The sequence below is a fragment of the Lepidochelys kempii genome, chromosome 3, assembly GCF_965140285.1.
Source record: "Lepidochelys kempii isolate rLepKem1 chromosome 3, rLepKem1.hap1, whole genome shotgun sequence".
Taxonomy (NCBI): domain Eukaryota; kingdom Metazoa; phylum Chordata; order Testudines; family Cheloniidae; genus Lepidochelys; species Lepidochelys kempii.
Genome location: NC_136382.1, coordinates 84,365,567 through 84,391,856, shown reverse-complemented (window position 1 = coordinate 84,391,856; position 26,290 = coordinate 84,365,567). Strand labels below are relative to the sequence as shown.

The following is a 26,290-nucleotide window of genomic DNA, read 5'->3' as shown; positions in this document are numbered from 1 at the left end:
GGGAATCACTGTAGAACAAAGCATTGCAGTGTATGTTTGCTGGCATTCAACCAAAATCCGTTCTTTCTCTCTCTGTGTTATCCTCAGGAGAGTGAGATATAATTCATGGTCACCTGGTTGAAATAGAGTGCTTTTCTTCAGGGACACTCAGTATAGCCCATTCCTGCTGGGCTGTTTGCCTGTGGCTGAACAGAAATGTTCGCCGCTGTTAGCCACAGGGAGGGGGGAAGGTTGAGGGGGTAGTCACGCGGTGGGAGGAGGCAAAATGCGACCTTGTAACGAAAGCACATGTGCTATGTATGTAATGTTAACAGCAAGGTTTACCCTGAAAGAGTGTAGCGACTGTTTTATAAAATGTGTCTTTTTAAATACCGCTGTCCCTTTTTTTTTCTCCACCAGCTGCATGTGTTTCAATGATCACAGGATCTTCTCCTTCCCAGAGGCTAGTGAAGCTTAGAAAGAAAAAAAAACGCACTCGCGATGAAATGTTCTCCGAGCTCATGCTGTCCTCCCACACTGACAGAGCACAGACGAATGCGTGGAGGCAAATAATGTCAGAGTGCAGGAAAGCACAAAATGACCGGGAGGAGAGGTGGAGGGCTGAAGAGAGTAAGTGGCGGGCTGAAGACAGGGCTGAAGCTCAAATGTGGCGGCAGCGTGATGAGAGGAGGCAGGATTCAATGCTGAGGCTGCTGCAGGACCAAACCAGAATGCTCCAGTGTATGGTTGAGCTGCAGCAAAGGCAGCTGGAGCACAGACTGCCACTGCTGCCCCTCTGTAACCAACCGCCCTCCTCCCCAAGTTCCATAGCCTCCACACCCAGACGCCCAAGAACGCGGTGGGGGGGCCTCCGGCCAACCAGCCACTCCACCACAGAGGATTGCCCAAAAAAAAGAAGGCTGTCATTCAATAAATTTTAAAGTTGTAAACTTTTAAAGTGCTGTGCTTAAAGTGCTGTGTGGCATTTTCCTTCCCTCCTCCACCACCCCTCCTGGGATACCTTGGTAGTCATCTCCCTATTTGTGTGATGAATGAATAACGAATGCATGACTGTGAAGCAGCAATGACTTTATTGCCTCTGCAAGCGGTGATTAAAGGGAGGAGGGAAGGGTGGTTAGCTTACAGGGAAGTAGAGTGAACCAAGGGGCGGGGGGTTTCATCAAGGAGAAACAAACAGAACTTTCACACCGTAGCCTGGCCAGTCATGAAACTGGTTTTCAAAGCTTCTCTGATGCGTACCGCGCCCTCCTGTGCTCTTCTAACCGCCCTGGTGTCTGGCTGCGCGTAACCAGCAGCTAGGCGATTTGCCTCAGCCTCCCACCCCGCCATAAACGTCTCCCCCTTACTCTCACAGATATTGTGGAGCACACAGCAAGCAGTAATAACAGTGGGAATATTGGTTTCGCTGAGGTCTAAGCGAGTCAGTAAACTGCGCCAGCGCGCCTTTAAACGTCCAAATGCACATTCTACCACCATTCTGCACTTGCTCAGCCTGTAGTTGAACAGCTCCTGACCACTGTCCAGGCTGCCTGTGTACGGCTTCATGAGCCATGGCATTAAGGGGTAGGCTGGGTCCCCAAGGATACATATAGGCATTTCAACATCCCCAACAGTTATTTTCTGGTCTGGGAAGAAAGTCCCTTCCTGCAGCTTTTGAAACAGACCAGAGTTCCTGAAGATGCGAGCGTCATGCACCTTTCCCGGCCATCCCACGTTGATGTTGGTGAAACGTCCCTTGTGATCCACCAGAGCTTGCAGCACTATCGAAAAGTACCCCTTGCGGTTTATGTACTCGCCGGCTTGGTGCTCTGGTGCCAAGATAGGGATATGGGTTCCGTCTATAGCCCCACCACAGTTAGGGAATCCCATTGCAGCAAAGCCATCCACTATGACCTGCACATTTCCCAGGGTCACTACCCTTGATATCAGCAGATCTTTGATTGCGTGAGCTACTTGCATCACAGCAGCCCCCACAGTAGATTTGCCCACTCCAAATTGATTCCCAACTGACCGGTAGCTGTCTGGCGTTGCAAGCTTCCACAGGGCTATCGCCACTCGCTTCTCAACTGTGAGGGCTGCTCTCATCCTGGTATTCATGCGCTTCAGGGCAGGGGAAAGCAAGTCACAAAGTTCCATGAAAGTGCCCTTACGCATGCGAAAGTTTCGCAGCCACTGGGAATCGTCCCAGACCTGCAACACTATGCGGTCCCACCAGTCTGTGCTTGTTTCCCGAGCCCAGAATCGGCGTTCCACAGCATGAACCTGCCCCATTAGCACCATGATGCATGCATTGGCAGGGCCCATGCTTTCAGAGAAATCTGTGTCCATGTCCTGATCACTCACGGGACCGCGCTGACGTCGCCTCCTCGCCCGGTATCGCGTTGCCATGTTCTGGTGCTGCATATACTGCTGGATAATGCGTGTGGTGGTTGATGTGCTCCTAATTGCCAAAATGAGCTCAGCGGCCTCCATGCTTGCCTTGGTATGGCGTCCGCACAGAAAAAAGGCGCGGAACGATTGTCTGCCGTTGCTCTGACGGAGGGAGGGGCGACTGACGACACGGCTTACAGGGTTGGCTTCAGGGAGCTAAAATCAACAAAGGGTGTGCCTGTACATCAAGGAGTATTTCAGGCAGGACTGCACGGAGGGTTCCAATAAGAAATGGTGCACCCAAGTTATCGTTGTTATTGGAACAAGGAGGTTAGGCTGGCCTCTGATTGATACATGGCTAGATTAACCTCGCTGCGCCTTCTCTGTGACTGACTGCAGTGTGATCTAGACAGGGGAGGAGGAAAATGAGTACAAAACAAATCTGGTCTATTTCTTGTTCTGACCCACTCCATCTATCCTTTACATCTTTGGCTGGCAGCAGACGGTGCAGAAGGACTGCATGCCATCCACATCTCATGGCTGCTTGGCAGAAGATGGTACAGTACGACTGCTAGCCATCTTCATCTCTTGCCTGCCTGGCATAAGATGGTACAATACGACTGCTAGCAATCCTCATCTCTTGCCTGCCTGGCAGAAGATGGTACAGTACGACTGCTAGCAGTCCGTATCGCCTGCCCGCTCACCATAAGACGGTTCAATAGGACTGCAGGACTAAAGAGAATGACCTGGTCAAGTCACTCCAAATTTAGTCCCTGCGCCCATGTCTGCCCAGGCGCTCCCAGCCGACGTGGCCAGGAGCACCTCGGACACGACGAGGACGACTACCAGTCGTATTGCACCGTCTGCTGCCAGAAGGCAATGGGTTGCTGCTACTGTGCAGCAAAGCCGTACCGCGTCTGCCAGCACCCAGGAGACATAGGGTGACGGTTACCTGAGCGGGCTCCATGCTTGCCGTGGTATGGCGTCTGCACAGGTAACTCAGGAAAAAAGGCGCGAAATGATTGTCTGCCCTTGCTTTCACGGGGGGAGGGAGGGTGGGAACGGGGTCCTGACGATATGTACCCAGAACCACCCGCGACAATGTTTTAGCCCCATCAGGCATTGGGATATCAACCCAGAATTCCAATGGGCAGCGGAGACTGCGGGAACTGTGGGATAGCTACCCACAGTGCAACGCTCCGGAAGTCGACGCTTGCCTCGGTACTGTGGAAGCGCTCCGCCGAGTTAATGCACTTAGAGCATTTTCTGTGGGGGACACACACACTCGAATATATAAAACCGATTTCAAAAAACCCGACTTCTATAAATTCGACCTAATTTCGTAGTGTAGACATACCCTAAGTTTTCATAACGTTCATCTAAATTAAACCAATAAATGCTGTTTATGCTGTAGCTATTGGATTTTTCAGTGCCATATTACATGCTTGTATGTTTCGAGTTATAGATGCTGACTGGCACAGGTGCCTATCTAAATAGCTTACACAGAATCATTACTAATGCAAGAGTAACTTACCCTTCCTCTGTATGATGAAGTCACAGATTTCACGGTATTGGGAAAGATTGCCAAAGACTCTAACAGCCTCCAGAATTCCATCCATATTGCTGCTCATTAGCAGCTTTAGAAGCACTATTTGTTTGCACAGAAACAAAAAAGGTACAGGTATCATTACTTATAATTTATATAGCCCCAAATGTGCCACTAGGCCCTTTACAGATACATTTGAGAATCCTGTCTTGAAGGGTTCTCAAACTAAATGGACAAAGTAAACATGGGAGGGGAGGGGGGTTGGATGAAAAGACAGGACGGACAGACAGAAAGGCGATGCTTAGAGAACATATATTGTTCGTTCCATTTTTAATCATCTGTTTAGTCAACACTTCCTTGAAAGGAGAAGTAGGGTTTGTGTTTTAAGGAGGGACATGAAGGGGACAGTGGGCAGAGACACCCTGAACTGGTTCAGAGAAGAATTTCCAGACAGAGGAGGTGGATTGGATAAGAATAGTATAAGACTATACATATAGCAGTTAATTTGGCAACTGGGGTGCAGTGAAGGGGGTAAGTGGAGGAGTAAAATGAGACTAAAGCATACGGGTCTGGCAGAAGCTAAGTTGTGCAGGCCGTTGAGACTTGTCAAGGGGAGAAAAGCTGGTGAAGAGACCTGATGAAGGGCTATGCATGGTTGGAGTGATGGGCCAGGTAGATTATTTTGCTTTGTTTTTACTGTGATGTTTCGAATGGACTGAGGTGAGAATTCAGAAGGCCAAAGAGGAGGCAACTTCCATAGTGTAGGAGAGAAATGATCAGGGCCTGGAAAAGAGGATTTTGCAGTGGGAACAGAGAGAAATGGAGGATTCTCAGACATTCTAGTGGGAAAACTGCAGGATTTAGGGACTGTGGGAGAGAAGAAGAGGCAATCATAGGGGATATCAAGATTGCAAGTCAATCTCACCAGAAGGATGGTAACGTTGCTGACAGTGATAGAGAAGGGAGAGACAGATGACGATAAATGCATCCCTTATTCAGCTAATATTCCCACTGATGGCAATGGAAGTTTTGACTTTGTTAAGGACTGCAGGACCGGATCCTTAATGACCCAAGATCTATCAGGGATGTCACATCTTTATATAAATACAGTATTTATATTAAAAATTCAAATCTTTTCTTAGTAACTAGTTCGTGCCATCAAAACATCTACATTTAGAGAGGTGGTACGGTTTAGCAATAATCATTCAACTACAAATCTTGCTTCCCCATCAGCTCTCCTGTAAAATTGGACACATTCTAATGGTGTTATCAGCATTTAACTTCCAACTATCTTTTTACTCTCCTCATTTTGAAAAAGTGAACTTAAATGTACAGTACAGTTCCATGAAAAAATAATGTTTTTCCTGAGTACAACAGATTGCCAAGAGAGCGATTCTGATTACAGAAATAGAAACACTAAGCTTTATATAGCATATGACAATTCATATAATATCTGCTCACTGGAGGCAAAAAATGGTTACCAACCTGTTCTAACTGTTGTTCTCTGATATGTGCTGCACATGTCCATTCCACAACCCATTCTCCTTCCCCTCTATATTGCAGTCTGTCCAGTATGAAGGAACTGAGAAGGGCTGGGGGCAGCTCTGCCCTTTATACCATCATACAACAGCACAAGCTAGCAGAGGGCACATGCACTGTCCCGACAAGGGTACATGAGTGTGCGCATACCTAAAGTGGAATGGATATGTTCAATACATATCAGAAAACAACAGAAACAGAACAGGTTTGTAATTGTTTTTTCTTCAAGTGATTGCACGTGTCCATTCCACTTCAGGTATGCACGCACTCATGTACCGTTGTCGGGGCAGTGCATGTGCCCTCTACTACCTTGGGCTGCTGTATGCCATGTCATAGCACTAAAGTATATGAGAAGAGATCTACAACAAGGTTCTTTGAGACGAGTCCTGAAGGCCCCTCATTCTTGTCTGCAATTGTCACAAACAATTATGAAGACTATTTAAACGGTTTATTCCTGTCTGAGTAAAATGCTAATGCTCCCCTAACATATAATATATGCAGTCTTTCATCATCCTTATGAGCTTGAGGCACAAGAAATTTGGTAAATATATTGTCTGATTGATGTGGAAGTGAGAAACCACTTCAGTCAGAAATTTCAGATGAGAACATAGGTATACATTGACCTTGTAGAAGTAGTCAGTAGTATATACTGTAGTAGTAGTCAGCAGTTCAAAGAGAGGACCCATTAGCTTTAACACCAGATTCAAGTCCCAAGAGGGAATAGGATCTTCTAATTTGTGGATATAAATACTCCAAATCCTTCATCTCCTCCTGAGGTGTTAGCCACAAAGTATCCAGGCTGCTCGGTGAAGGGCCTACAGGTTGGAACGGAGGTGCTGACCATGGTCCTGTGAGATGATGTCTGTGGCTGGTGGTAAGAGTGAAAAACTAATGCTGGCGAAGCCACATTGGAGCTATGAGCATGACTCAAGCATGATCCTGCTTGATTTTAACACTCTGCGTAGGAGTGGAACTGGAGGAAATGAGCACATGAGCTTGTCTGACCAGGGCAACAGGAAAGCGCCCCAGAGAGCTCCAGGGCTGTGACCTGCTTGTGAACCAAACTGCTGACACTTCCTGTGATTTTGGTTTCAAAACAGGTCTAGGTGGGACTCTCCCACAGTTGGAAAACGAACAGCGCAGGGTGATGCTTCTGCTGGAGGAGGGGCAGCAGCCTGGGGCCCCGCCACCGCTGCCACTCCGGGCAGCCTGTGGTCCCGCCACCCCTGCTCTGGGCAGAGGGCAGCCAGGGCTCCCACGTACCACAGCTCTGGGCGGAGGACGGGCAGGGCTCCCCACCACCACCACCACCACTGCCACTCTTGCGTCCGGAGAGCGGCCCAAGGTCCTGCCGCCACTGCTGCTAGTCTGGGAAGGGAGTGCAGCGGCTTAGGGCCATGTGACTGCCGCCAGTCTGGGTCGGGGGCAGCCACCTGGGGGCCCCCTGCCACTGGTCCCAGACCACTGCTTCAGGGCAGCGCCGGGGACCAGCTGTCTGGGGCTGCCAGAGCAGCCGCTCGTGCGGCTGACCCCAGGGCTTCCCCAGCTGCTGGAGTGGTCTTGGGGTCAGCCACACCACGACTGCAAAATTCACGGCAGTCACGGAAAGTCACGGAAGCTGTGACATCCGTGACCTCCGTGAACTATTCGCAGCCTTAACTATGGGTCTGAGACCTGCTTTTACTTTTTGCTTAGCGTTTTTACACTTTTTGTGTAACTGAGGAAAGTCCTCTAAGGTTCCCAACCAGAGGAGAGATTGTACCTTCTGAAGGAGAACTTCCTTGTAAGAGTGATCCGTGAAAAGGAACTGGGATGGGGAAATAGGAAAGGGGGGAGTAGAAATAAACTGAAGGGTGTTTCCCAATTCCACCATGCTTAAGACTCGCTAGTCTGAAGTAATACAGGTCCAAGCATTTAGATAGTGAGACAGCCTATTGGAAAACACTAGGGTAGGAGAAGTTGTCAAACAGGAAACTGGTAGGCTGTCCTTGATGAGCAAGTCAAATTGACAGCTTGGTGTTTCCACTCTGGACAAGCTGGCAGCAGATGAAAAAGTAGGCAGAAGTAGTCTCCTTTAACAGCTGCCTCTCCTCCTAGGCTGGCATGGTGGAAAGGTGTAAAAGAAGCATACTGATGAGGCTGTTGGGGACAGAACTGTTGCTTCTTTGGGAAAGGTGTATAAATGGCTATAGACTTAAGTGAACTGCTAGAGCCTTTGAGGCTATGCAGCTTGTAGTTGGTCTTCTGCAAAACAAGCATCAGTCCCTCAAAAGCAAGGTCCTGGATGGCTTGCTGGACCTCTTGAGGAAGACCTGATGGATTGGAGTCATGAACATCTGGGCACCGTGATGGCTGACAACACCATGGCTCTAGTCACAGAATCCACAACATCTAATGCAGCCTGAAGCAAGGTACTGGACACCATCTTTTCCTCAACCACCATAGCAAGAAACATTTGTCCTATATCCTCTGGCAACTTGTCCATGCTTTTTAAGTATATACATCATGAGTTTATTAAAATAAATATTCAGAAAGTTCTTTTAAGTTTCCCCTAAAGGCCAAGCACTTGGAAACTCATGTAGCTCACAGACCACTTGAGGTCCACAATCCTCTTTCTTGTGTCCACTACTGCCAGTGAAACAACAAGCAGATTTGTCCTAACTGGCAATGATAAACACTGCAGCTAGTCTGAAAGCTTTTTTCTGCTGGCTGCTTCCTGTTCAGCAGTTTTACGTGAGTAGCTCACATGACACCACTATATTTTCTGGCAGAAAAACTGGTCTCCAGCATTGCCTAGGAGTCATGAATTGCCCTGTTAGTTTTCAGTGCACACTCAAGACTGCTGCAGGAGCCACCATTCATCAGCCCTCACAGGAATCTTCTGCAGTGAAAGAGGGAACCACTGAAACCCACCCCCCTTCATGGAAGGGAGTAAGCCAATGAGAACCTTCCACTCTTCCTTTCTTTCCCCACAGAGAAGAGAGAGAACAGTTTGGTCTCATTCACATCCTTCCTTTGGATGTTGTTATACCAGAGATGACTTAACTGTGGCTCAGCCTTCTTAAGTGATACATTTTTTGTCTTTGGAACACACCTGACTGCAACACACAACAGGTATTTCTCAACATGTTTCCTGCGGTAAGCAACTGTCAGGCCCTCCTGCTACAAGACTGCATCTCTCCTACAAATTACTTTGTTCAAACAGTGAAATAAAGGGGAGAGAGGAATGTGGGTGGTTCCAGGGATGGTGATGAGATTGACAACACAGGCTGACAATAACTAATTCCAGCTCCAAGACCACACCATAGGCTGTATTTGGCTTCTGGCCAATAGTTATTAGGTGGCATTGGCTCTAGGCCATTTCTAAACTTGGATTTTCACCACTGAACAGTTTTCTGCACTTCTGCTTATCCATCTGAGCAGCAAACTTGTAGAACTGCATTTCATACTGAAATGCAAAATACTGTTAAAAAGATGAGAGAAAAATCTTAAAGCCTCATCCTCTATAACAAAAAAACAAGGAAGCATTGCCTAGTGCAGCCATGGTAAAAATGACATCATCTTACTTCCCAGATCTGCTCCCTATATACAGTCAGTCACGTCTGCTTATGTTAGTTACAAATTTATTAATTTTTTTCTCCTGTTAGCACTGAGAGCCATTACAGCTCTGGGGGAATGAGATGGATTCCATTCTGGCTCATAAGACAGCCACACCATTGCTACCTAGAGAGGAAACGTGGCCTAGCAGTGAGGGCACTGGGCTAAAAGAATATGGGTTCCAATTCCTAGTTCTGTCATCGATCTGCTATGTAGCCTTGGGCAAGCCACTTCCCATCTCTGTGCCCCCCTTTTACCCTTTGTTTGTTTTGTCTGTTTTGACTGTATCCTCTTCAGGGACTCTTACTGTATGTGCAGTATCTACTACAGTGAGGCCCCAATCTCAGATGCAGCATCCAGGCACCACCACCACCACCACTTCATTATCATCAAATTTCCAGGGCTGATGGTTTGATCTTTTAAAACTTTTTACTTGTAAATTGAGAAAATCTGAACTGGAGTTGAAAAAACATGCAACAACCCCATACTACTATTTTCACATTTTAGTTATTGAAGTTTTGAACAGCTTTACCAAAAATCGTATAACAGAAAACAATCTGGTGAGTAAGTGAATTTTTGGGGGAGAAAGGCTGTTTTTGCCAACAATGTAATGATTTCACAGAGTTCTAAAGACAAAGGTCTGGCATCGGATGCAAGCAGGGATTCTCTTCAGCTATGGGGAAAATTTGACCCTACGAAATTCCTATATTATACCACAAAATATTTTTAATGACTCTTTTCCACATTGCCCTAACATAATCAAAATACACATCTTATCCCAGATATTCTAAAAGACATACAGAAGGAATTGATTTTTAAAAACCTTACACTCCGCGATGTGTAGCTTCTTGTGTTCAATTACAGAATTCCTCCCTTTGTAATAGGATAAATTGTTGATTGTTGCGGTAGCGTTGATCACCAGCTCCTCACAGTCATCAATTGACTTGTATTCTGATATTTTAAAAAAATATATACATCAGTCTTACCTTAGAAGATTGATTACAGCTCAAGAAAATTAATTCACAGCCCAATTGACTGTAGTGTTGTGGCTCCCAAACTCTGTGCAAACAAGGGTTATATTGATAATCTGCCTGGACCATGGAAGATTACAACTAATTTGCATCAAGTGAAGCAGATTGCCCTGCCGAAGATAAACCATCGTCTGCTGGTTAGTGCTGGACAAAAGAATTAATGAAAAATATGTCCTGATTTTCAACCAGCTCTAATATTAGGGGCTGTGGACTCTGAGGCCTGCACTTCTGTAGTACAGAAGAACCACAGAGTTACGAATATCTCGGGAACGGAGGTTGGTCATAACTCTGAAATGTTTGTAACTCTGAACAAAACGTTAGGGTTGTTCTTTCAAAAGTTTACAACAAGCACTGATTTAATACAGCTTTGAAACTTTAGAATGCAGAAGAAAAATGCTGCTTTTAACCATCTTAATTTAAATTAAACAAGCATTGAAACAGTTTCCTTACCTTGTCAAATCTTTTTTTTCCCTAAACTTTCCCTTCATTTTTTTTAGTAGTTTAACACAGTACTGTACAGTATTTCTTTTTTTCCTCCTGTCTCAGCTGCTGTGATTGCATACTTCCAGTTCCAAATGAGGTGTGTGTTTGACCAGTCAGTTTGTAACTCTGATGTTCATAACTCTGAGGTACTATTGTAATAGTGAATGGCACAGCAGGATTGCATTTAGTTTGAAGGCCACTTGGTAGCTGCCTCCATTCTAAGTGTATCTGTACTGAAGCTACAGAATCCCTAATACTATTACAAACAAAAACTTGTAGCAAAGATTTCATGAATGCTGGCACTGTTGAAATTGTTCTTGCTCTTAAACCTATATGAAAACAGGATGGAAACAATTTATAGTTCCAGCCATCATGCTGCTAGCATGCCAAACTATTCCATTTTTTAGCAAGATGAGTTATAGCTGCCAGCAGCAGCAAGTAGCTCAGAAATGCCAATAAAAGCTCCATCCTCCAAGCTCGAAATATATAGAACTCCCCTTGATTTGGATAATAGTGTTTAAAATATACTGGCATGTAAGTTTTGCAGATTGTTTCTGCTGTACGAAGGCAGAACCAAGCAGAATGTGCTTGCAGAAACAGGTCCTTAATTACAAACTTTTTGTTTAAAAAAAAATCCTCTTATGTAGGGAGGAGGCAAGAAGGCAAGCTCACTATATGAGTTTTCAGTCAGACATGTTCAAAAGAAAATTCCCACGGTTTACTAATCTTTTTGTGTAGTCTGATTTATTCTTAATAATCTGATCTATAAATCCTATCTATGCATGAGGCTCCTTTGAATGCCTTGCAGGAAAGATGCTGGAAAGTTTAGTATGAAGGTGATAATTCTGCTACTGTTTAAAGTAAGTTAGTCTATACATTGCAATTATTAACATTAGCAGATTGATTTTCCTATTTTAACATCATGGCAGATTTAATTAAGGTTCTCCCAATAACAAAAGCTGAAGTAATGAAGTACTATACCTGCCTGACAGATTGAATGAAAATAATACATGAAAAAATGCACATAATATACAAACTTTACCTAGAACCGTAACAAGCAATGCCACAATGCGATGGTTAGCTGCCAGAACAGCACCTACACTAGGATGAATGGAGAGATTGGCAAGCACTCTAATAAGTTTTATAAGGACATCCTCTGTTTCTGAAGGATGCTTTTGTTTTGATTTGTTTTCTTCTTCTTCATGTTGTTCTTTTTTTGCATTCAAATCAAGTTCATTGTAGGTTTGGAATAATGATATCAAGGTGTCAGCACTTCCTTTCTCTTTAAAAAATTGTTCACGGGCCTGGTTGTTCTTTGCTGTTAAATTGCCAAGAATGAAAACAACACGGACAACTAAATCCTGCAATAAAATAAACAAACTCTGTTACACCGAGAGAAAAGTTGAAGTTGCTAGCGGTTTGAAGAACGTCAATATTTCATGTATTTCACAATTCAATGCAAATGGAAGAACACTAAATACAGCAAAAAAGGAAACAATCTTTGATGCTGTATTTGATTACTCAGTTGAGGGAAGAGTTTTAAAAAAAAAATCATCTCACAAAGGCAAACAGTTCTAGTACCATAGAGGTTATTAATCATGGGGGTCTCCTAAATAGAAGTAGTCTACTTCCATCAAATGACCAACAACCCAACAGGATAATAGAACATTTCAGATGGATATTCTAGTTATGTAAATGCCTTGCATTTGCAAGGTTTAATCAGTCTCCCAAATAAGCAGAGGGTTGCTTTGATGGCCAATAGGGCCTCATAAGCATTCTACCCTGCTACTGCTGCCCTAGAAAGCTTAAGATTTTAAAGCAATGGAAGTGTCACCTGATGTCCACAAGGAAGCACAAACCCAACAACGAGAATTCTGTTCAGATGGTGTCTATAAAGATTTATTTCCTCCTGGCATTTCTCTTTTAAATAAAGTGTGTGTGTGTGTGGGGGGGAAGAGGCGCAAATCAAGAGCCAATGAAAAAGGTCTAGTCTGCTATGCCACAGACCTCCCAATCCTAATACTACATCTCCCTCATTGCCTTCATTTCGACCACCATGGGGATACAGCAATCTGTGCGATGCAGGAGCTGACTGACTCAGGTGTCATCCCACAACAATACCCCCAACTGCTATTAATTCAACAGTATGGGCTGGTTTAGCTTTCAGAATTCTCCTTGTTTTCTCTCCCAAAGATGAAATTACTCAAAAAACTGTCTCGACCCCCATCAACACCTAGCTAGTTTCCAAAATGGAAAGTCCAAGTACTGGCTCTGTTTCAACAATACAGGGAAAGAAGTGGCAATCCCCTGAGTGCAGCATAGTCAGTCTACCCCTAACCGTTAAACGACTGTACTTGCACTAAACCACTGCTTTGACAAACACCCTACACGTTGTTTTTCTTGAAATACAGGAATCCCATTCAGACACTGTAATCCCCCAAGGAATAAACCCCATACTTTATCAAGAGACATTCAAAGAATGGCAACTTGTTACTGTACATGTATTAACATTTGATAGAGAAATTTTTGCAATTTAATCAATGGATCATATATTCCTCCACTAATAATTTCTCCTCTTTTGAACCACTCCCACAAGGCCTTGCATCACAGAGATACATCTATGTCCAAAGACAAGAAAATGAGCTTCAGCGTTCATCACAACTACTAATGAACTTGCCAGGGGGTCATCAATGAGTGACCTCTAATCTCTCTCCCTCACTTTGGGCTAGACACTCTGACTCTCTATGGCATTGCTCCCACTATTACTATTTTGCAAACATCTGAATGTCACCAACACAAGATACGTATAAACATTTTTATTTTATAAGTAACTGTCTAGAAGCTTTTTACCTAAGCCATCACAATCCCCAATGGAAGCCTTCCCACAAAGGCTACAAAGAATTTGTTGTTTCAAACAGTTGATGAATCAGAAGAGAGAAGTGAAAAAAGAAGGCAGTCTAGTTTAACTTGCTTTACACTGACTTTCTAATTTTGGTTAAAACAGTACCAGCTTAGCAACAGCTCTAGCCAATCAGGGAATAAACAGACAGGTACTGTAAAGCAATCAATTTAACTGATATTTTGAGAAGTGTGATCTCAGCTATGTTTTCCACCTATAGACTATGAAACAAGCCTACAAGATATTATTTCTTTTTAGCATAGCACATCCTGTTTTAAAAAGTATTACAGAAGTTTCATTACCATCCACTGACAGAGTTTAAATAACAGTCAAATACAAGAAATGCAGATGTGATTTTATATTACTTAGGAATTATAGGCTATATTTTTATGTATTTTTGGCTAAATTTTCAAAAATGTGCATGCCATAAGAACAACTAAGCTGAGTAATGTAAAACCAAAAACCACTGTTCAGACAGCCATGCATGGAGTTAGAGATGAATGCCACTTTGAAAGCAGGTTTCAGAGTAGCAGCCGTGTTAGTCTGTATTCGCAAAAAGAAAAGGAGGACTTGTGGCACCTTAGAGACTAACAAAAGCTTATGCTCAAATAAATTTGTTAGTCTCTAAGGTGCCACAAGTCCTCCTTTTCTTTTTACTTTGAAAACAGTTACAAGAATAAATGTACATAGACACATGGGATATTTGCACATCTGAAAAAAATCAGCAGTAGGCAGGGTTAGTATATAGCCAAACATTTGGAATATTTACTGAGAAAGCATGCAGGCATTTCAGGCATATCTGCAAATAAACGAAATACATACGTATTTATCAGGTTGATTTATACAACACAGGTAGAGCCCTATGTGGATACAAAAATTTGGATCCACATCTAATCCGTGATCTGCAAGGATAGTAAACAATACAACCACATCCGCAGATGCAGATCCCTGCAGGTATAAAGCAGATATCTGCGGATTTGCAGGCCCTAAACATAGGTTTCAACAGTAAGACATATCTTTTGAAACTAGCGTGCACAGATTCAGTACTGAAGACAGAGGAACACTGTAATTTCTGTTTGTATTGAAGCACTCTTTTTAAATTGAACAGGTTTGTCAAAGCTATTGATTTGACAAACTTTATTTGATCTCTGTTAGAAGCTAGACTAAGGATGGGTGACCTATTTCTTCTTAAGAATTTGAATCCTGTCCCTAAAATGAACCCAGTCTGATTTGCAGGCTATATCTTTGAAAACTCATGGCGATTGGGAGAGGTCCCGGACGACTGGAAAAAGGCTAATGTAGTGCCCATCTTTAAAAAAGGGAAGAAGGAGGATCCTGGGAACTACACCCCAGTCAGTCTCACCTCAGTCCCTGGAAAAATCATGGAGCAGGTCCTCAAGGAATCAATTCTGAAGCACTTAGAGGAGAGGAAAGTGATCAGGAACAGTCAGCATGGATTCACCAAGGGCAAGTCATGCCTGACTAATCTAATTGCCTTCCGTGATGAGATAACTGGCTCCGTGGAGGAGGCAAAAGCGTGTTATTCCTTGACTTTAGCAAAGCTTTTGACACGGTTTCCCACAGTATTCTTGCCAGCAAGTTAAAGAAGAATGGGCTGGATGAATGGACTATAAGGTGGATAGAAAGCTGGCTAGATTGTCAGGCTCAACGGGCAGTGATCGATGGCTCCATGTCTAGTTGGCAGCCGGTATCAAGTGAAATGCCCCAAGGTTCAGTCCTGGGGCCAGTTTTGTTCAATATCTTCATTAATGATCTGGAGGATGGTATGGATTTGCACCCTCAGAAAGTTTGCAGATGACCCTAAACTGGGAGGAGAGCTAGATACGCTGGAGGGTAGGGATAGGATACAGAGGGCCCTAGACAAATTAGAGGATTGAGCCAAAAGAAATCTGATGAGGTTCAACAAGGACAAGTGCAGAGTCCTGCATTTAGGAAGGAAGAATCCCATGCACTGCTACAGACTAGGGACCAAATGGCTACGCAGCAGTTCTGCAGAAAAGTAGCTAGGGGTTACAGTGGACGAGAAGCTGGATATGAGTCAACAGTGTGCCCTTGTTGTCAAGAAGGCCAGTGGCATTTTGGGATGTGTAAGTAGGGGCATTGCCAGCGGATCGAGGGACATGATCATTCCCATCTATTCGACATTGGTGAGGCCTCATCTGGAGTACTGTGTCCAGTTTTGGGCCCCACACTACAAGAAGGATGTGGAAAAATTGGAAAATATCCAGCAGAGGGCAACAAATAAGATTAGGGGACTGGAACACATGACTTATGAGGAGAGGCTGAGGGAACTGGGATTGTTTAGTCTGCGGAAGAGAAGAATGAGGGGGGATTTGATAGCTGCTTTCAACTACTTGAAAGGGGGTTCCAAAGAGGATGGATCTAGACGGTTCTCAGTGGTAGCAGATGACAGAATGAGGAGTAATGGTCTCAAGTTGCAGTGAGGAAGGTTTAGGTTGGATATTAGGAAAAACTTTTTCACTAGGAGGGTGGTGAAACACTGGAATGCGTTACCTAGGGAGGTGGTGGAATCTCCTTCCTTAGAAGTTTTTAAGGTCAGGCTTGACAAAGCCCTGGCTGGGATGATTTAGTTGGGGATTGGTCCTACTTTGAGCAGGGAGTTGGACTAGATTACCTCCTGAGGTCCCTTCCAACCCTGATATTCTATGATTTGATGCCAATTAAAATAATTTGTATAAGTGAATTCCAAAAATTCCAGAAGACTGGGACTTTTCAGCTTGGAAAAGAGATGACTAACGGGGGGATATGATAGAAGTCTATAAAATCATTAATGGTCTGGAGAAAAAATTAATAAGTAAATGTTATTTACTCCTTCACATAACAAAAGAACTAGGGGTCACCCACTAAAATTAATAAGCAGGTTTAAAACAAACAAAAGGAAGTACTTCTTCACATAACGAACAAACAACCTGTGGAACTCATTGCCAGGGGATGTTGTGAAGATCAAAACTATAACAGGGTTCAAAAGAGAAATAGATAAGTTCCTGGAGGATAGGTCCATCAATGGCTATAAGCCAAGATGGTCAGGGATGCAACTCCATACTCTGAGTGTCCCTAGCCTCTGTTTGCCAGATGGTGGAGTGGACGATAGGGGATTGGATCACTTGATGATGGCCTGTTCTGTTCATTCCCTCTGAAACACTTATCATTGGCCACTGCTGGAATACAGGATACTGGGCGAGATGGACGACTGGTCTGACCCAGTATGGCCGTTCTTATGTTCTTAAACGATATTTCTTTTCTTTAAGTTCCAGGAAGGGATGACAGAATACCATGAGTTCTTTCTTGTTCAATCTAATAGGCAGACGATAGGACACCTTTACATATGTAATTGTGCACTAGCACCAAATATGTACACGCATTTAGAAGAGCCAAAGCACAGTGTACATATACTCTTCATTAACTCTTAACTTTGAATTGGCTGACAATAATGGTGATGGACAAATATTTTTGTCCAGTTAAGTCTAAAAGTCTATCCCCTACATTGCACTTGCAGCAAAGGTTAGTATTTGTGTTTGCAGACCCCCAGTATTTTACAGAAATTTACATTAGAAACTAAAAAGAATAGCTATATTAGACTTCTGTGGTTAAAGACGACTGGTAATGCTAAACTTCATAAGCCATTTTTCTGAACCTCATGATGAAAAAATCCTCAAAAGTTCAGATTTATTAAGCAGAAAGGGAAAAGCCAAGTGGCTAAATAATCTTGACCTAAATATGTTTTATCAAGTGACCCAATAATTTTTTTTCAATCTGCAGTATGTGATGTGCTATCACCAGACATGAGACTAAGCCCAGTTTTTGGTTTGTTTGACATCTGTATCAGGCTCTGAGGGGAAAAATGTAGCAAGCCAAAAACGCAGATTCCACCACAAGGCTCTATTGTGTTCCCGGCTTTAAACTAAATTTGCTCTTCCTCTTCTAGTGTAAACGCTGACGGAGGGTGATGGTAATTTTGCCTGTCCTCCAAAGGGGTGAATCCCTCCTGCAATACTCAAAGTAGTACTCAAAGTGGTCTGAAAAAAGGGGATGGTCTATTATATTCTACAAAAATGAAAGCAACATAATATCTGCTTGTCTCCCATCAATTGCACCCCCTCCAGTCTCCACATCAGTTTTGCCAGCCTGAACCTCTGCTCTCCCTGCAGCTCCTTCACCCACATCTCTACCAGGGCTGGTGTAGAGGCTGCAGCAGGGTCCTCTCTCCCCATTCCTAGGCCAGGTGTTTCAATGAGAGAGAGGGGAGGAAAGAGAATCAGAGGAACAGTCCCATTGCTCAGAGGAGATGGGGGAATAGGAATGGTAGGATTTTTCTTCTCCCCCATCCCCTCCTGTGGGAATGATTTTGCCTCCGGGGCGGGGAGGGGAGAACTTTGCTGGTTCTTGCAGAAGCTCTGACTGACTACTTACACCCCAGAAGGCAGAAAGTGGGAAGCCGCCAATCACAAGGGGTTTCCCCACCGCCCTGGACAGGGATAAAACGTGCACCTCTCAACAACACAGCTCAAGTTGTTGAAAATTTTATTTGCTGGGTCTTATGACCCCTTTTGACCACATTCACTTTAAGCACCTGATACAAAGTGGGGTAAATTTACTCTTCACTTTGCCAGCACTAAAAAATCTGATTTTCTGCTTTGTAAAGTATTCTCTGAAAGAAGATATGAGTGTGCTCCTTTGGGCTTGACAGTCTGCCCAGAGGGCAAACAAACAGCAGTCATGTCAAGCTGTGAGGGAACTTTTCCAAACACATTCAGGACACATCTTGAAGCGACACACCAGAAGTGAAAATTCAAGGACAAAACCAAAAATAATCAGTGACCCAAAATGAAAGTTACTGTTGCACTTAAAAATGTGCACCTTATTTCTGAACTTGTCCAATTTCCATTTCCAATCACTGGCTCTCATTATGCCTTTTCTGCTAAAGAGTTGCCTACTATCAGACAAGTCATTTCTTAACTTTCTCTTCAATAAACTAAATCGCTTGAGCTTCTCATTATAAGGCATGTTTTCCAGATCTCTAATCATTCTTGTAGCTCTTTTCTGAACCCATTCCAAATTTTCAGCATACTTATTGAAGAATGGACACAGTATTCCAGTAATAGTCTCGCCAATACCATATACAGATGTATACATATACACCTCCCTTATATTCATGCAAATACTCCAACAGTTGCATTCACCCTCTTAGCTACAGCTACCAACCATTATACCTGAACAACACGTAGGTATGTGACACCAGCTGGTGAGACAGTTTGGATCGTATCTTTGAGCACTACATATTCTAAGCCAGTCATGTGCCTAAAGCAGTAGTTCTCAAACAGGGAGGGTCCAGAGGCCCCTGAAGGGGGGCACAAGCAGATTTCAGGGGATAGGCCAAGCAGGGCCAGCATTACACTTGCTGAGGCCTAGGGCAGAAAGCTGAAGCGCCACCACCTAGGGCTGAAGCCCGGGCTCCAAGCCACATCACCCAGGGCAGAAGCCGAAGCCTGAGCAACTTATATTCACAGGGCCCCCTGTGGCATAGGCCCCGGGCAACTGCCCTGATTGCTACCCCCTAACGCTGGCCCTGGCTTTTATATGCAGAAAAACAGTTGTTGTGGCACAGGTGGGCAGTGGAGTTTTTATAGCATGCTGGGGGAGGCGGTCAGAAAGAAAAAGGTTGAGAACCCCTGGTCTAAAGTATATATTTAGACTCTTTCTATTACATCTCTTTAGAGAAAAAAGAATTATCATCACAATTTAAAAATTTGAAGTTATGCATGTTGTTAGCCAGGCATGTTATAAGCCATCATGCTGTAGGGAAAGGCTGACCCTCTGTGGCTGTTTAGATTAATCACCATGAAAATCCCCTTGAGATTTTTTCAGAACATTTGTCCCAGGAAGATCTTTTCTCTAAGCAAAAATTAATAATACAAGAGAGAATCAAGCACGAGTTATTTATCATACTGTATCTGTTATATTTCTAGAACTTTATATACACACTCACATATATATATATATATATATATACACACACTCACATATATATATATATATATATACACACACTCACATATATATATATATATATACACACACACACTCACACACACACACCACCCTCAGGAGAAAATCTTAAGAGTTCTTGGCTCTGTAATGACCAACCATCATAATCACTTATTACACTGGTATGCCGGGAGGGTGGGGGGAAGGGGTAACATAAATTTATGTTTTTGAAGGGTCTCTGTCACTATTGTATTAAAAAAGGGAGCTTAAACAAAAAGCCTAAAATGATCAAACATATGGATCAAGGAGAAAAAGTTATGTTAACCCAAAATAATTTTTAAAAATAGAGAATCCATATACATCTATTGAAACTCATCAGTGAAAAAAACAACAGCTGAAGACAAAGTAACAGAAAAAGATTTTTTTTATCAATATCTTGTAGGATTGAGATGTCTCAAAGCAGAGGAGATGCCAATAGTGGTCTCAGGGTATTGAATAGGCACTTTTATAAATTCAGCTGTGGCATTAGTAACCCTTATGAAAAACATAGGACTGCTTGTATTAATCTAGGAATACTATATATTTTATAAGGTTGTCTGTTGTAAGGAATAGGTACTGGGTAGCTATAATGAGAGATGAATGCATAGGTTGGTTCAGTTTAAGAGCAGGCGGTTAGAAAAATAGCCAGGAAGACCAGACAGTGGATGCAGGTAAGTCAGCTCCTGACAAATACATCAGGAGACAAGACAGGGAGGGACAGGGACATTGGACAGAGAGGGCCAGAGTTAGGGCTCTGATGTGGCACCAAGCAGTCTCTCTCTCAGATGCGTGGCTTGCTGGTTCTTGCTCACATGCTCAGGATCTAACAGATCACCATGTGTAAGGCTGGAAAGGAATTTCCCCCCAGGTCAGGTTGGCAGTGACCTTGGAGGGTTTTCACCCTCCTCTGCAGTGTGTGGGTGGGGGTCACTTGCCAGGATTATCCGAGTACCTCTTACTTAGAATCATAGGGTTGGAAGACCACAAGGGAAGACCACAACCCCCTGCCAAGATGTAGGACTTAATCATTTCCCTACCATTGTGGAACCATGGGCACTGGTCCACCTCAGTCCCTCCTGTTCTCTGTCTATGCGATATAATAATCTAGTCTCCTGAGCACTGTTATACTTTGGTCTAATTTTGGTTGCTGGGTTTAGTGTATGGCTGCTGGGTGATGTTGGTGGCCTGTGATATTCAGGAGGTCAGACTAGATGATCTGGCGGTCCCTTCTGTCCCTAAACTCTGATGCTATGACAGAGTATTTAACTGTAAAGATCCCACTTAGAGGCTCCAGCTAAGAGTTCCACAGTTGTCCTACCAAGGCTGGAACATAAAATCAAAAGGACACTAAACAGTTAAAAAGTGATTCTAGAGATCTGGGGTGGGGTAGTTGTCAGGGGTTGCTCAAGCAGAGCAGAGCAGTTTGTTTACTAATAAATGCTGTTTTGGCCAACCTGAAACTATTCGTAAAGACGATCCAATAATTTCAACTGGGGGGAAAAAAGGGTGGGGTGGAGAATATGCAAGATCAAGATTAGTCTCTAATTATATTTACACACACACGTCATTGTATGGAAATCGTCACCTCATTTATATGCTTTCTTCCTGTTTTAAAAGAGGGCCTCCCTGCGGCTAATGACATCACCATCAGCGGCAAGCTCAGCAGGAGGAGAAAGCTATGCTTCACATAGCTGCAGCTCAAGAAGTACATGTGAGAGGTAGGGGAGCTTGAACGGAAGAACTGTGCTCAACTGCCTTTCCAAATAGCTCTGAAGAAAAGGTGAGAAACAGCCTCAAACACTATTCCAGTGACAGCTGGGAGCTTGGGGAAAGTACACATGGCACAACATTACGGGATATTGGATCCCAAGATAAGCATCCATGGCAGCCCATTGTGCATGACATTTGAGAGGTACAGAGCCAACAAAGGCTCTCCAACAAACTCTAAAAACAGCTGTGGAGAAGGCACCAAGGAGAACCAGGTCAGTTACGTGTCCAAAAATGGGACCGCTGAGCTCCCTTGCCCAGGCCTGAAGATCCATCTTGCCAACTCACACATATTTCCCTTCTTATGTGAGATGACAACACATGCAGTTATGTGAATCTTGGCAATTTAACTCTCCTAACAAACCCTCCCTATCTTCTCAGAGCAGTCAAGTGATAAGGACAAGCTGCTCAGCAGGCTCAATAACTGCGGTGTTTCCAGCTCTCACATTTTTAATCCCAAGTCATCATGACATTTGGCGTTTTTCTGAAAGTCACAGCTCCTTGAAAGTATTTGATTACTTGTTTGAGAATGACTCTCACCATTCTTTTTTATTTTTTAAAGTAAGTTTCTAGCTCTCATGGTTGCAGAGCAAAGCTTGACACCCCAACCCAGGTGTATACTAAAGCCCCAGAAACCAAGAGACAAAAAAAACCCAAAGAATATTTTTTTTTAAAAAAAATCTCACACGTTTAAGCCAATCTTTATGATTTTTTTGAGACCTGCCTCATTATTTTGAATACTTGGGACTGGCAATACTGTGATTGATCCATTGATACTCTCATTGCTCATCCTCCCAGACAGTTTTTGCTAGGTTGTGAGGTTTGTTTGTTTTTTAAACAGATAAAAGCTGATCTATAAATTCACTAACTCTCAGTATTATACATTGTAGTGATGCCAACTGCACTTCAAAAGCTTGCATGCATCCTCACAGTTCTAATGTTTAAAATACTATAAATATTAGAGAGGAAAGTGATCTGTTAGATCATTCAGGCCCCCTCTCTGCCAGCATCGGCCTTCAGTAACTTACTGTAACCCACACACCCCCTGGGTGTGGTGCTCTGTCCCCTCTAGTGGCACCAAGACCACTTACAGAGATTAATGAGTCTGTTACAGCCTTAGCTAAGGGCTATATGACTTTTAGCTCATGCAGTAGAGGATCATGTTTTTAGCTCCAGAGTTCCCAGGTTCGATCCCAATGACCGGGGTCTGTCGGCAATACACTAGTACAAATAGCTCTGGGTGTGTGCATAAGAATCCCTGTAAGGAGAAATCATTCTGAATACATACACAAAATCATCGCAACACAGTAATAAACGTGTTTTAATAAACAGTTAATTTGCTTACTAAGTGATACTTTGATAAAGAAGAGATGGTGCTTAACATGCAAAAATAAAGCTGATCTATGGGATGAGAACCATTTATTAAAAGTAGAACTATGACAGGTTAAAAATCTCAGCATTCTCAGGCAACAAACATTTTGTGCTTACTTAAGAACCAGTTATTTATTATAACATATAAAAAGGATACACTCATAATTCTAGCCAACCTTTCGGATATGAAAATTCCCAAATACTTTTATTTCTAGCTATCTGTTACAAATAATCTTGTGTTGCTTTGGTAGAAGGCACTATATATTTTTCAGGCATAACAAGAATCCATACTTGGGGGTAGGTTAAATTGTAATAAAAGACCGCCGGTATGGCTGCAGCTGGCTCGGGTCAGTTGATTCAGGCTTGAGGGGCTCTGACTGTGGTGCTAAAAATGTCAGTGTAGATGTTCAGGCTTGGGCTGAGGCCTGGTTCTGAAACCCTGGAAGGCAGGAGGGTCCCAGAGCCCAGGCTCCATCCCAAGCCGAAACATCTATGCTGCAATTTTTAGCCCCTCAGACCAATTGATGTGAGCCTAAGGTCCGAGACTCAGTGCCTCGGGGTTTTTTATTGCAGTATAGATGTACCCTTTGATAGCTTGTCTGGATATTTGATAAAAAGAAGTTGTAGCTTTTTCCACAATTGAAATGTGGGGTTTCTTAAAGTTAAGCAATTTTAAATATGGAAAAAATTTTGTTATTCAATAAACCACTTGCTTTTTAAAAAACATTACTACTACTTAAAACCTTGGAAAAAATATAAGTATTCAGAGGATAGCTTATATGTGTGCTAAGGATAGACAAATTAATCAACTGTCTGCCCTCTGTGCTGCCCTCTTAATCTAAATGATTCCGTTTCCTTAATATAGAAATGCTGTCAACTGTTTTAAATTATCATCTTGTAAATGTGCATGAAAGTAGGTCACTGAAAATGGGCTTACACACATACAATAACAGAGACACACAGGATTAAAATATAAAAAGCAGGAGATGAAAATACTGACCTGCTTCTTTTGGTGTTTGTTTAGAAGGGCTAAAAATAAAACATAACACCTGGAGCAGTCTGCCAGAGCTGCACAGCAGTCATTGTAGGATGAAAATTTGCTATAAAGGTACAAAAATAAAATATATATAAATTACAGCATTTTATTTCTTCTGCAAAATAAAAAAATATTAATTCTACTTTCGAGTCTCAAAGTAATCTTTTCCAACATACAGAATGAAATACTAGTACTTCTACTACAGATACAGGCAGCCAGTCACATAAGAGAATGACACTGAACTTCGATGAATATATAGTAACAACTATTGTGTATGTGTGACACAAACAATGAACAAAATTCTAGTTATTCCTGTGCCAGTACAATGAGGGACAGGAGAGGGCATGAGGAGCCTTCCTCAACACATGTGCCTAGCCCAGGCACGAATGCCAACACTAATAGTATTCCTTAAGCACTAAGCAGAGGCCTTTAGCCTCAAGACAGCATGGGATGCCAGGTAGAGACAAGAACAGGACCTCATTTCATCTGCATGCGTGCTTGTGCCCAATATAATTCCATCGGTGCTATTCTTTAACCAGCAGGGATGAGGAGTACCCTCCCAACACTCTTCAAGGCATTCTCTTCCTGCATCTGACCCAATGTTATAGCTCCTCAGGCTGCTATATCTCTGTACCCATCACCTTAACGATTCAAAGAGGAGCGAGGGCATACTTTGGCCTACAGTTATCACTGCTATATGGTTAACTGGCTAAGCCTTTACCTCCAGTTAACATTGTACCTGAAAATGTCTGCAGAATCAAGTAGGATTACAAGAGGTTATAATATTTATGGGCCAGACAAGTGAATAATCAAAACAGATTTGAAAACATGAATTCTATACAAAGAACCTAGCTAAATTTTATGTTACAGATTGGGAAAAGATAAACGGTAAGACTAATAATGTTAGAGGAAACAAAGAACAGCATTTAGTTCTATATTCTACGCTACTTATGCAATTTCCAGGTAGCTGGTTAATTTGGTTTTATAGCGGTTTAGTACCATCAGAGCATCCAGATAATAGGAGAGGAATCAGGGTCTGTAATTACCAAATTAAAGAAAATATCTGAAGAATTAAGATACTCTAAACAAGACAAATCTATTTCTGCATCTGTACGAGGGATGGGCAAACTATGGCCCACGGGCCGCATCTGGCCCTCCAGCCGTTTTAATCCAGCCCTCGAGCTCATGCTGGGGAGCGAGGTCTGGGGTTTGCCCCGCTCCGACGCTTGAGTCGGGGGCTGCTCTGCGTGACTCCTGGAAGCAGCGGCATGTCCCCCCACCGGCTTCTATGCTTAGGGGCAGCCAGGGGGCTCCGCTCCGCACACTGCCCCCACCCCAAGCACTGTCCCTGCAGCTCCCATTGGCCAGGAATTGAGGCCAATAGGAGCTGCAGGGGTGGCGCCTGCGGATGGGGCAGCATGCAGCAGAGCCGCCTGGCAGTGCCTTCGTGTAGGAGCTGGAGGGGGGACATGCCGCTGCTTCTGGGAGCCACTTCAGGTAAGCACTGCCTAAAGCCTGCACCCCTTAGCCGCCACCCCCCTGCCCCAGTCCTGATCCCCCTCACCCTCCGAACCCCTCAATCCCAGCCCGGAGAACCCTTCTGCACCCCAAACCCCTCATCCCCAGCCCCACCCCAGAGCGTGCACTCCCAGCCGGAGCCCTCATCCCCCCACACACCTACTCCACTCCCTCTACCCCAGCCCGGAGCCCCCTCTCGCACCGTGAACTCCTCTTTTCTGGCCCCACTCCAGAGCCCACAACCCCAGCCAGAGCCCTCTCCCCATCCCACACCCCAACCCCAATTTCATGAACATTCATTGCCCGCCATACAATTTCTATAGCCAGATGTGGCCCTCGGGCCAAAAAGTTTGCCCACCCCTGATCTATACTGAATCACAGATGTAATCTAGGAAATGCTCCTGTCTTCTCAGCCTTAGCAACTTGCCAGGCTACAAAGAGAACAACCTCTCCCTGGAAGAAGTAAATCTACAGAAAACATACCAAAACCCCAGAACTGACTCATCTTTGGAGACCAGATTACACAGACAGAGAAGAGCAAACTGATACAGAACTAAGTCCTGAGAAGTGTTTTGTGGTTTCCCTGCCCAGGAAGCCTATGGAAACCATCCTGCACAAACCATAAAGAACCAAGCTCTGCCTGTTTTAAAGGCTGAAAAGGAAACCAGGGCAGAACTTAGAAGCAGCTGCTCTCTGTGGCATGCTCCCTTTAGGACTTGGTGCCTTTGCCAGCTAGAAAGCAGAGGCTGGATAGTTGTTGGGGATAGGAGTGAGCATTTAAGCCAATGGAAACATTGCTTTTCAGTAAATCTTGCAGTCAACAGCAGCACAGAGGCAAAGGCAAACTTTTAATTCAAAACTAAACCCAGAATTACTCGTACCTACATCCTTTCCACTCCCTGAAAATTCCTCAACACCTTATTATCCAGCTCCTGCAAAATTCTCAAATTACTTACCCACCCCATTCAGCATTTGCAATATTGCAATCAACCCTGCCCAGATTTATGCTGGGACACAGAGAACTCTTCAATGCCTTGTCTTCACGGAGGGGCGGGAGGAGCAGGTTT

General features: G+C 43.7%; 1 protein-coding gene across 8 annotated transcripts in view; it reads right to left on the bottom strand.

Moving 5' to 3' along the window:
- Positions 1-26,290, bottom strand: part of ARMC2 (armadillo repeat containing 2) — a 135,293-nt gene that overhangs the window by 19,871 nt on the left and 89,132 nt on the right. For all 8 annotated transcript variants that reach the window (XM_073336949.1, XM_073336955.1, XM_073336953.1 and 5 more), the window contains 4 exons: positions 23,670-23,769; positions 11,609-11,927; positions 9,881-10,003; positions 3,905-4,018 (listed from right to left, as the gene is read on the bottom strand). In XM_073336949.1, the coding sequence (XP_073193050.1) occupies positions 3,905-4,018; positions 9,881-10,003; positions 11,609-11,927; positions 23,670-23,769 (656 nt within the window). The remainder of the gene's footprint in view (positions 1-3,904; positions 4,019-9,880; positions 10,004-11,608; positions 11,928-23,669; positions 23,770-26,290) is intronic.